General features: G+C 42.1%; 2 protein-coding genes across 20 annotated transcripts in view; both read left to right on the forward strand.

Annotated features, from left to right (window-relative positions):
* Mga (MAX gene associated) overlaps window positions 1–7,067 on the forward strand; it is a 97,627-nt gene extending 90,560 nt beyond the window's left edge. For 15 of the 17 annotated variants that reach the window (XM_006499691.4, XM_006499689.3, XM_030251727.1 and 12 more), the window contains one exon: window positions 630–7,067. In XM_006499691.4, the coding sequence (XP_006499754.1) occupies window positions 630–1,903 (1,274 nt within the window). In that variant the 3' untranslated portion in view covers window positions 1,904–7,067. The remainder of the gene's footprint in view (window positions 1–629) is intronic. The other 2 variants (NM_013720.2, NM_001164274.1) reach the window with 1 other exon arrangement.
* A 2,260-nt stretch (window positions 7,068–9,327) lies between these two features.
* The window catches only part of Mapkbp1 (mitogen-activated protein kinase binding protein 1), a 55,014-nt gene continuing 51,824 nt past the window's right edge, over window positions 9,328–12,517 (forward strand). For 2 of the 3 annotated variants that reach the window (NM_001355293.1, NM_011941.3), the window contains exon 1: window positions 9,637–10,106. In NM_001355293.1, coding sequence (NP_001342222.1) covers window positions 9,990–10,106 — 117 coding nt within the window. In that variant the 5' untranslated portion in view covers window positions 9,637–9,989. Of the gene's footprint in view, window positions 10,107–12,517 lie in introns of all 3 variants that reach the window. The other variant, XM_030251566.1, reaches the window with a different exon arrangement.

The following is a 12,517-nucleotide window of genomic DNA, read 5'->3' on the forward strand; positions in this document are numbered from 1 at the left end:
CTGTGCCCATAATCACAGCTCTTATGAAACACAAGACAAGAATTTTGTGAGTTGGAGGCTAACCATGGCCTCCATAGGAAGATCCTGATTCTGTCCAATCCTAGGGCTGGTAATGTACTTGCTTATACTTTGTATAGGCAAGTTCCTGGGTTCAGTCTCCTCCACTGCTCTCCCAGTCCAAAAAAAGAAAAGAGTTATTTTGTAGAGATTTTCTAAAAATGTAATTAAGTGGAACTATTGCTAATAATGAAATACCTAAGTGTCTTGACTAGATTTTACTTGACTTATTGCTATTTCAGCTGTTATTCTGTTATTTTGTCCTTTTTTTCTTTTTCCCTCCCTCCCTTCCTTCCTTCCTTCCTTCCTTCCTTCCTTCCTTCCTTCCTTCCTTCCTTCCTTCCTTCCTTTCTTTCTTTCTTTCTTTCTTTCTTTTTTTTTTTTTTCCAGAGCTGAGGACCAAACCCAGGGCCTTGCGCTTGCAGGCAAGAGCTCTACCACTGAGCTATAGCCCCAACCCCTCAGCTGTTATTCTGACAAAAGTGGACTAAGATAGACTGGGAAGGAGAGAGAGAAAAAGAGATTTTCATTACTGCATCTAATGAACTCTCTCTTTAATTTTTGATTTTCAGAGAATGATGACTTATTTATGATGCCACGAATTGTCAATGTGACATCATTGGCTGCAGAGGAAGATTTGGGAGGTATGAGTGGCAACAAATACCGTCACGAAGTTCCTGATGGCAAGCCACTTGACCACCTGAGAGACATTGCTGGGAGTGAAGCCAGCTCCTTAAAAGATACAGAGAGAATCTCTTCCAGAGGAAACCATCGAGATAGCAGAAAGGCACTGGGTCCAACACAGGTGCTTTTGGCAAATAAAGATTCTGGGTTTCCACATGTAGCTGATGTTTCCACTATGCAGGCAGCACAGGAATTTATACCTAAAAATATGTCTGGTGATGTGAGAGGGCATCGGTATAAATGGAAGGAGTGTGAGTTGAGAGGAGAGAGACTAAAGTCAAAGGAGTCTCAGTTTCATAAATTAAAGATGAAAGATCTGAAGGACTCAAGCATAGAGATGGAACTGAGGAAAGTAGCCTCGGCTATCGAGGAAGCAGCCCTCCATCCCAGTGAGCTGCTGACTAACATGGAAGATGAGGATGACACTGATGAGACTCTGACTTCACTGCTCAATGAAATTGCTTTTCTTAATCAACAGCTAAATGATGACTCTGGCCTAGCTGAACTGTCAGGTTCTATGGATACAGAATTCTCAGGAGATGCTCAGCGAGCTTTTATCAGTAAACTTGCTCCTGGGAACAGATCAGCTTTCCAAGTTGGACACTTGGGAGCAGGTGTGAAAGAGTTGCCTGATGTCCAAGAGGAGAGTGAATCCATCAGCCCCCTCCTCTTGCACTTGGAAGATGATGACTTTTCTGAGAATGAAAAACAGCTTGGGGACACAGCCTCTGAGCCAGATGTCCTTAAGATTGTTATTGACCCTGAAATAAAGGATTCTCTTGTTTCCCATAGGAAATCTAGTGATGGAGGGCAGAGTACTTCTGGTCTCCCCGCAGAGCCTGAAAGTGTATCTTCACCTCCCATCTTACACATGAAGACTGGCCCGGAGAACAGCAACACAGATACTTTGTGGAGGCCTATGCCAAAGTTGGCCCCATTAGGTTTAAAAGTAGCTAATCCCCCCAGTGATGCCGATGGTCAGAGTCTCAAGGTGATGCCTGCCTTGGCACCTATAGCTGCCAAAGTTGGGTCAATTGGACACAAAATGAATTTAGCAGGAATTGACCAGGAAGGCCGGGGGAGCAAGGTGATGCCTACATTGGCACCTGTTGTACCTAAATTGGGCAACTCTGGAGCTCCATCAAGTTCATCAGGGAAATGAGCTTGTTCATCCTCATACAAAAGCCAGGCTGTGAGGGGAAATGAATTTCACCTCCTTTCTCTGTAGGCGTCTGTTTGTTTGTATTATGGAACTATTATCCTTGACTTAATTATGTGTGAATATTGATGGAGAAAGGAGGTGTAGGGTGCTGGTCCTGGTGTTTGAAATTCTGATCATGTTAAAAATGTGTTACCTCACTTGTGGTGCTGGGTCCCCTCATCTTCTCTAAGAAGGTGTGATTCCCTCTTGCCCAAGGAATTCATAACAAGATTCTGGCTCCATCAACTACCTTATTATTTTCCCCTGAGAAAATGCTTGAGACTTGGAATTACTATAGACTAAAGTATAAGTCATAGTTGTTGGCTCCAAAATCTGAGAATTATGATACAGTTGTGTGGGAAAAAAAAAAAAAAAGAACTTTTAGTTACTATTTCAATAGTAGGGCATGGTAGGACTGGGCATGGTAGTGCACACTTGTAATTCCAGCACTTAGAAGACTAAAGCAGAAGGATTGCAAGTTTGTGTCTACCCTGGCCTATCAAGGGGACAGACACACACACACACATACACACTTGTGGGGGCCAGGGGAGTAGGAAGAGAGAATGTTATAGTAGGTAGGATGAATATTATGGAATACCAAAGTGAAGGGATTTTGTCATTCAGCAGACTGTTTCATATCCAGAATAGTTCTTCCCTTACCCTTTCAGTCATAATTAAAAACCTAAGCTTTCTGGTAAAGTAGGAATATACTTTTTACTTTTACTATTAACATACTTATTTTCAGAGACTAAAAAAGACATACTTCTCCCTTATTTCTTGGGGTATCACAAAGATTCATTCATAATACCAGAGATTTCTACTCATTGTTTTTTGGAAGTAGACATAGAGGCAGCCCTTCCCTTTCCCAAATCATGTCACTCAAGAAACAGCTAAAATGAAAAGCAGTTTCTCCCCTAACCAGAGACCGTAGCCAAAATAAAAATTTGTGGGGCTGGGTATTTCCCAAATGAAACCAGCCTCTAGGTGCTTGAAGGTTTTGTTCACTGTCACCTGCACAGGATGTAAAGAAAAGGCGAGTCAGAGTGAGCAATCTTTACCAGGGAAGTAAGGCAGTATTTGAGTCACAAAGTATATTTTTTATCTGCTATCATGGCATCAATGATCTGTAGAGCTTTTTCACTCATTGGCTGTCAGGGTATGAAGGACTGACAACCTGTAAAGATGAAGATATTTATATTTTTGTATAGTTGTTTTCATAGATTTCTCAAAGGATGAAGTTTTCGACCTAGAAGAGATTTGTATTGAGTATAGAAATGTTTCCTATCTAGTTTGTAAATAATCATGGTGCATTTGAGGGGTCTCTCGGGAACTCGTGAGGCAAGAATCACTGTTCTGAAAATGTATAGACTGAGATGTAGCTGCTGCATTTGCCTTTCTTAAATAATTATATTTTGGAATGTAACCCGTTCTGTCTTCAATGACAGGATTTGCTTGTGTTGTAAAAACACTTTAACACAAGTGCTTCCGGTGCCTGGGCTGTGCCTGGGTGATTGTATTTCTTTTACACTACTGCGTCTTTATCCTAAGTCCCACTCTGTATCCTCTGACCTAGGTTGTGAGACCAACTTTGGAATGAATCTAGCCAGTGAATTACTTCTATGTTTGATTTCCTTTTTAGATTAACTCTGATAATCACTAGATTGAAATGATGAAAAACTTACACTGCAAATGGCAGTGGTAGTAAATCTTTCATTGGTTTTGCGCTGCTTGCTCTAGACAGGTCATCAGCACTTAACCTTTCCTGTTTACTACAAAAGCTGATAAAGTAAAAACAGTATTCCTCAGCTTCTCCTCTGTCCCTTCTGTCCTTTACCCAACTGACTTTATCCAATGCCTTAGCCAAGGAGTGCAGCACCTGTCGCCCTTGCTAGCAGCTGTCCTCAGAGACGCTAGTTCTTTAGCCCAGGTATAGTAGTTTCCAGTGGTCTTATTGCCTGTTTCTTTCCCGAGTGTTCTTCTGGCTTCCCAGAGCCCTTTTGGGTTTTGAGAGTCAGACAAGAAACAAAACAAGGGAGTGAATAATCCTCAGGAAACAATGGACCATTGTGGCTTCCGAATACTTTTTTCTCTTTTCTTTCCTTTCCTTTCCTTTTCTTTCTTTCTTTCTTTCTTTCTTTTTTTTTTAAATTTGAAAAAGCATAGAAAAAAAACAGGTCAGGGTTTATTCTTTATTGGAAGATACTTGCCTGTGTTTATGAAAGATGTACAAAGATAGAGATGAGATTTGGTTCAGGGAAAGCTGCAGATGTCATTACAAACTCCCAAGATACATTGTTCTTAAGACAAATTTAGGAGCTATCAGGCCGAATTTGAGGAGGGTTTAGTCTTTAGAACAATCATGTAGTCTTGACAAAAATAAAAAATCTCCCTAAACTCCTACCCTTTAGCATTTCATTAGGAGAAACTGATCTATTAAAATTATATGTATGATTATGAAAAGTGAATTCAAGTGAGAACATTGGAGGAACCTGGAAAAAGCTCCACCCTGACTAAGAAGCATGATCTCAGTCGACCAATAACTCGCCTTTTATACACCTGTAAATACATGGAATGTTTTTAAGGATATAATTATGTCAGATTTAGCATTTTCTTTTATATATTAAATATATATCTTTAATTTCTGCTTTTGAAAGTGATTATTTTTTTAGAAATAACAGAAGTTTGGCAGTTGAAAGGCAAGACATGTGAACCTGAAATAAACCAATTATACTAATTAAAGCAGAATTTGGTGTTGGGAGGTTTGTGCCTGGTTGAAGAATTCTTTATGCCCTCAGACATATTTGAGAGAGGGTTCCATTGAAGAGATCTTTTCTGAAGCTTCTTGACTGGAAAGCTTTCGATCTGTCATTTGGGAAGACCTTTGGTATTCTAGTCCTTGTAGCATGTCTCAATTGGAACTTCAAGATTATGTACAATTTGATGGCAAATATTTGCTGTTCCATAGTGAGAATAGTTTCATAATACCACTGTCTTTATCTGCTGCCTTGGGGAACAACAGGACAGAAACACAATCTTATGTCTGGAGACAATAGGTGTTCTTTTTAAATTTGTGTGTATATATTGGCTGTGTGTGCCTTGTTGTGTACATGGAGCTTACAGGACAACTTTGTGGAGTTACTTCTACTTCTCTCCTACCAGGGATCCAACTCACATTGTCAAGCAATCACAGCAAACACTTTAACTTACTTGAGCCATCTTGACAGCTTCATTGGTCTTCTTAAGACAAGATGTTAAGGGGTTTCATACTTAACAGAGTCTTCTTATGGAAGTCTTTTAAACATTGAACTGTCCTGACTTAAGGGAGTTGACAGATCAAGTTTAGTTAGTTGTATAAACTTCATTAAAAGTGTTTACCTTATATACTTTTATGATAAAAGTTTTTTGTGCCCCCAGAATTGTGGATAAAATTAATAGTAGGCCTTTTTTACAGTTTTGAAAATGTTTTGAACAGAAAAGACAGTAGACATCTATACATCCATTTACTTGTTTGTTTTTTGAGATGGTCTCACTATGCAACCTATGGCCTGGGATTCTGTGGAGACCAAACTGGCCTTGAACTCACCAAGATCCACCTCCCTCTGCCTGCAGGGATTGAAGGCATATGCCCATCTTTATATTTTTTTTTATAAAATTCCATACATTTTTCCTGACTGTACCAGTTATTTCTAGTGGAATTGTGTGATCAGTGCATCTTGAAGACAAGTCTGCAAAGTAGCAATGCCACTTGTCTCTAATAGAATTAAGCCATGGACAGTGTAGGCAGCTTGTTTTCAGGAACTTAAAGGCTTATATCCTTATTTCTTTTTCTTTTTTCTTTCTTTCTTTCTTTCTTTTTTTTTTTTTTTTTTTTGGTTTTTCGAGACAGGGTTTCTCTGTATATCCCTGGCTGTCCTGGAACTCACTCTGTAGACCAGGCTGGCCTCGAACTCAGAAGTCCGCCTGCCTCTGCCTCCCGAGTGCTGGGATTAAAGGCGTGCGCCACCACGCCCGGCTTAGATCCTTATTTCATGGAGAGTCACTGGTACTTAAAGGATCAGAATAAACTGTTTGCACAGAATTGTTGCTTTTGAAGAAAGCACTTTTAAGGGTCCTTTAATAACTTAATGTATCATTGCTAATTAAAAGTCCTTCCCTCCCAAGTGTGATGACTGAAGTTGAATTCTTAGAAACTATGAATGCCAGCTGTGTAATCTCAGCACTGGAAAGGAGCAGACAGGGAGGATTCTTGGTATTCTCTGGCCAGCTAGTCTAGCCTAATGGGTTAGCTCAGGCCAACAAGAGACCTGTCCCAACAACTTGGCGACATTCATTAGAATTCGCTAGAAGTGGTCCTCTAGTCTCCATACCCACATACAAGTGCAGATGCACCTGCATGTACACAGAAATTAACTCATTTATCAATGACTTTAGTACATAGAAAATTAAAGCTCGGGTTGGTAAGATGACTTGTAAAGGTGCTTGTCAACACTGATGACCAAAGTTCAATCCCCAGAAACCATATAGTAGGGAAAAAAAAAACTTGTACCATGGTAATATGTGTACAACCCCCCCGCCGCAAAAAAGCAAAAAAACTGACCAGAACCACATAGTTAGACCTTGTCTCAAGGAAAAAAGACTTGATTCTATGCCTTTAATTCCTGCATTGGGAAGAACAGAGGCAGGTAAGTTCAAAGGTGACCTGGTCTACATAGTTTGAGGCTAGCCAGAGCTTCATAGTGAAGCTAAGGTAGGTAGAATTATTGCCTATTTATGATGAAAGTGAGCTAAAATGCATCTTGGAAATAAAATTATTTTCCTATGTACAATTTTTAAAACTATAATTTTAGCATATTTTAAACTGCTTTACAGAGATGGTGTTAAATGACAGCTACGAAGATATGGGTTAGGAGGCTAAACCAAACAAGGTGGAAATTTTGAGACATCCTAAACTATTAAATTCTGTCACTATAAACTTATAAAATGGACTTCCCCCCCCCCCCCACCAATGGGAAATCGGCCTTGGAAGCATTGACTTGAAATCCATTTTGTTTCCAACTGCACTCATTGGTCTCAGCTGTCTCGCAGTGCCTTGCATGTATAGGTGCTCAATAAATATTTGAACTGATGAGCAAGTGTTTATTCTAACATGTTAGTTTCCCAGGATCTCTGCACCTTGTTTACCTAGGATGAATTTTAAAATCGAATCTAATAATTCTAAGCAAGACCACTATAGCATTTTTGAAGCATCTGGAATTTTTAGAATCTGATAAAAACCATGCATACTTGTTTGGACATACACAATCAGAATGCTGTGTTTGGTCAGCTGTGTTTGGAGAGCAGGATGATACATTTGGGAGTAAAGAGATTGCTTCTCTTCACATTGCACTTGGACACGTTTTGAGGAATCTATGAAGCACAACACTATTCCCATACTAGCATCTTTTTTTTTTTTTTTGACCTTAGCTTGAAAACACCCAATTTCAAGAGTTTTGTTCCCTCATTAAACTTTCTCAACTTCAATGAGTCTCACCTTTAGATATGGAAAGCAAGTGCTTAGAGTTGCCTGTGCAGATCAGACCAGATGAAAATATTTCAGGAATGAAGGTGTCTTTAAGGAGCTAAGCCATAATAGCTTTGGGCGAGAAAGGACGGACACTTTGCAAACCCATAAAAGTGAAACAGATTGCCCAAAGAAAATATGATAAACCCGGTCAGAGAAGAGCAGGACCTGTAGTACACAAATTAAAACACCAGGTGGTGGCATTTGTTAGCAATGTACAGCAGCTTTGTGAGTAGGTCAAATCGCAGATGATTAATGGTGCCGAGTTAATATAGTTAGAGGTGATCATTCTTGTCTTCGGGTCTAGGCGGTAAAATTGGAAGTACCATTTTAGTTTCCTAAAATCTATAATGTGTGGCTTTAGGCGTCCAGTTGCTGTTGACATTTGTATCCAATACGTAGCTATATAGTACACAGGTACCTTCCTGTTTGAACACAGATTGTGCAAGTACCACTAAACTTTTTTGTTTGTTTTTTGTTTTTTCGAGACAGGGTTTCTCTGTATATCCCTGGCTGTCCTGGAACTCACTTTGTAGACCAGGCTGGCCTCGAACTCAGAAATCCGCCTGCCTCTGCCTCCCAAGAGCTGGGATTAAAGGCATGTCCCACCACCGCCCGGCCACTAAACCATTTTTTAAGGATCCTTCCCTCTAACTACCATTTTCCTCAGCAGTTCCTACGGTCTGGAATGGGGGACATGTCAGTGTACTGTTCTAGTTGGGTACAGGCCTTTTGGCTTAAGCTAGCCTTTTCAGAAGGCAGTTTTATTTTATTTAAAGAAATTATGTGTTTGGGTGTTTTGCTTGGTGCCTATGATGGAGGCCAAAAGAGGGAGACAAATCCCTGGGAACTGTTGTGATATGCCATAAGGGTGCTGGTAAATTAAACCTGAGTCTTATGAAAAGAAGCCAGCGCTCTTAATCACCAATCCATCTGTCCAGCGCTCCCCAACCCCCAAGGTAATTTCTTGAAGTAGTAGCTAGATGAAAAATTCTAGCCAACTTACAAATCTATGAAGCATGAGTATGTGGTATTTCCCCTATCTCCATGAGCTAGAACAAAACAAAACAAACAAAACCTGATAGCAGCAAACTTTGACATCGGTGTCAGCCCTAGGGGTGTTTGCAATTTTTGAAAAGACAGAAAAGATCTGGAGTAGCAAAAATACTGTTAATGCTGTTAACAGTATTTCTTGTTAAATGCTATAAGGACGTTGGCAGCTAAGGAAATGATGGATTATATCATGGGTGCCTTTTCAGTTCACAACCTACCCTAAGGCTCTATTTTGAGGCTTGAGTCTTCCATCACTGATAGATTAAGTTCAAAAGTGTGTAAATTGAGTTACTCTGCGTGAGTCATTGTGTTAGGCTGGCCGGAATCAGAAACGATTCCAACTGCGTTAAATCCCAGCACTTGGAATGGAAAGGAGTTCTTTTGGCAGCATCCCAAACCCCCCCCCTCCTTTTTTTTTTTTTTTTTTTTTTTTTTTATGAGTTAGGAATTAAATTTCAGCCGTAATCTCCTAGGCCCACCAAATATCAATCTTAGGCCTGGAGGCGTGGTTATCAAAGTTCTCTAAGAGGACCATGCCTGATAATACCGTAAAAGGCCAGGTTCTCTCAATTCTAAAGCAATATTACATTGACCTTCCTTTAGGAGCGGTACCCACAATTATACTGTGCAGAATCCGAGACCTCTGCGTTCTTGGTTCATTCCTTGGTTCCGCCCCCATAGGCATCAGTCGTCCAATCGGGAACCAATCTGCCACAGACCGCACCCCCTTTACTAGGCCCCGCCCTCCCAGCGCAGCTCGGCCCAGGCTCTAGTTCGCGTTTTGAGCCGCTGGTGCCACCATAGCTACTGCTGCGGCTGCGGCAGCAGAGCTGAAGCCGTCGATCGCGATGCCGGAGGGCGCTGTGAGCTGGGCCCCAGCGAACGGGGGCGCTGACGAGTAGTAGGGTTTCTGAAGTAGGCAGTGGGTGTGGGGGGCTAAAACGGAGCTCCCAAGACTCGGGTGCGGGAGGGAGCTTCTCGCATCGGCTCGGGCCAGCGTGAGCCCGGCGGCCAGCTCGGTGCTTCGGCCCCTTGCCCAGTGGCTTCGGAGGCCTCCTCCCTTGGACACCTCAGTTACCATGGGAACACTTGGGCTGTAACCGGCGCCCGACTGGTCACTAGTTCATCCGATTCTTCAGTTAAACGCCTCTGGCAGGTGTGGGCCTGACATTTCTTCACTCCAGGGGTCGTCCTCCCCTTGTAAAAAAAAATCTAGCAGGCTAGGGTGGGGATGGGGAGTGGGAAAGCGCAGGGCAATGCCCAGAGTAAGAGTTGGTGACAAGCAGAAGACACCTACTGTGATGATAAGGTTGCTTCTGCCATCTCAGGCCAGTGAAAGTGCATATCCGAAGGCTGTGTTGAACGAGAAGGCAGTACCGCTGTTGAGACAAGTCCAAAGGCTAGGCCAGGGACTGTCCTTAGGGGCTCCTCGTTATGATGGCTGGAGAAGGGTCAACCATTACTAGCCGTATCAAGAACTTGCTGAGGTCTCCATCCATCAAATTACGCAGAAGTAAAGCAGGAAACCGGAGAGAGGACCTCAGCTCCAAGGTGAGTCCTGTTGGGAGCCACCTCTTACCTACTCTGTCCTCTCCTGCACTTCGTTCCTTTTTTTTACCTTTCTCTTTCTTGAGGGGCAGGAAGGGGGTGGAAGAATGAAATTTCTCTGTTGGCTTTAAAAGATCATATACGCTTATCTTTGACGACCTGATTTGAAGTTGGAAGAACAGCAGGCGTGGGTGGGCATGCTGAGACGCAGCCATGGCTTGAAGAAGGGCATAGGAAGGCAAACTGGGTTTAACAGGGCCTCAGTTTAAACTAAGTGTGTGCTTGGGAAACAAGTTGACATTTTATGACTCAGTTTCTCTTCTTAGAAGAGTACAGTGAGATCACATATTCTGTAAAGGACCTAGCTGTGACTAATGTATTAGTGTAACAGTTGGGGTTATAATGCCAGACTGTACAACAGAAAGAATATACTAATACACTTCATCTAAGAGAGCAAAACAATTTTTTGACAAGCTTAGTGATGCATGCCTGTAATCCCAGCACTAGGGAGTCAGAGGCAAGTTCAGCCTGGTCTATATAACAATTTCCAGGGGGAGCCAGGGCTACATAGTGATACCCTGTCATGTTCAAAGATGTAGAAGATTGGGCTGGCAAGATTGGACTGGTAGAGACCTTTGCCAACAAGCCTGATCTGATTTTGATTCCTCGGACCCACATGGTGGAAGGAGTAAACCAACTCCTGGAAGTAGTTCTCTGATCTCCACATGTGCATGCACATATGCAGGGGAAGAAATAAATGTAAAATGGTTTATCTCTTTAAGATACTTAAGTTGCTGGGCTAGAGCGATGGCTCAGTGGTTAAGAGCATTGGCTGCTCTACCAGAGGTCCTGAGTTCAATTCCCAGCAACCACATGGTGGCTCACAACCATTTATAATGAGGTCTGATGCCCTCCCTCTTCTGGCATGCAGGTGTACATGCAGATAGAGCAATCATATCCATAATATAATATAAATAAAGATACTTAAGTTGCTTTAACTGGAACGTCTTGGTTTCTCGTGATAACATGAAGGAGCCACGTGTGTGTGCCAGAAAGGCAGCTCTCCTGGTCTGTCCTTGTGGCACTGCTCATTCTGAGCATTGTATGCCAGCATCCTTCTTCTGGGCAGACGTTCATCCATCTTCCATTCTTATACATGTCTGGGATTTGGTCCTTATACTTTTTTTTTTATTTGTTTGGTTTTGTTTCAAGGCAGGCTCTTGTTACACAGTCCTGGATGGGTTCGAACTATAAACTTGTGCCACAGCCTTCTGAGTGCTGGGATTGCTGGCATGCCCAGCTCATATTTTATTCAGTTTTGAGACTCATCACAATTTGGGGCATACAAAAGTAGAATACATTTATTTACAAGATTTCCCTTGAGGGAGTCTTGAGCATTGTTCCCACAGGATCAGATTAGGTTTTGTGTCTTCCTAGGAGCCCATAAACATAGTAACTCTGTGTGGCATAGGATTGCCAAGGGCACAGTCCTTAGAGACAGCAGCATATTGTTGCTCTACCTTAGCAGAGCAATAATTGGCTTTGGTGCCCCTTTCAAGGATTTTTTTTCCGAGACAGGGTTTCTCTGTGTAGCCCTGGCTGTCCTGCAACTCACTCTGTAGACCAGGCTGGCCTTGAACTCAGAAATCCACCTGCCTCTGCCTCCCGAGTGCTGGAATTAAAGTCGTGTGCCACCGCGCCTGGCAAGGATTCTTATTAATAATTGTTCCTATTCTCTAGAGACAGAAGAATGGGTACTCCAACTTAGAAACTCATAGATAAAACTTAAAAAAAAAACCTTTCACTTATCATTATCATTACATCATGATGTGTGGATGCATGCAGCCACACATGTGCCGTGGTGTTGTGGAAGTAAACATGGAAAGCATTTTTGCCTACCAAGCCATCTTGCTGTCCCTAACGATATAGCTCCAGCTGCCCTACAACACCTGACTGTGTCTCTCTCTCCTCAGCATATCCTGCTGTCGTGCCCCACCATAACAGGCACCTTTCTGACTCGTGGCAGTGCTATTAGACCAAGTTTCTCTTCTCTTTTGGCTCTTTTTCTGGCCAGGACTAGTAAACATAATAGGGTATATTATGGGAGTTCAGCTTGTGGTATGAGTACTTACCATGAGTGCTCTAGAATCTGGAAGATGCCAAGGCCATCCTTAAAGACTGGCACATCTGTCATCATTAATGTGTTCTACAAGTTGAGTGCCTATAGGGTGACCAACAGTGAAGAATACATTATCCTTGCCACCAAGGAGCTTGTAGCTAATTAGACATGTGAACAAGTAATGACGACCAGATTTGGTAAGTGCTGCCGTAGAAATATGCACTGAGTTACTAATGGGATTACGGGGGGAAAGAAATTAGGAAAGACTTCACAGAAGAAGGATATTTGAACTGAG

The sequence above is a fragment of the Mus musculus genome, chromosome 2 (genome assembly GCF_000001635.26).
Source record: "Mus musculus strain C57BL/6J chromosome 2, GRCm38.p6 C57BL/6J".
Classification (NCBI taxonomy): Eukaryota; Metazoa; Chordata; class Mammalia; order Rodentia; family Muridae; genus Mus; species Mus musculus.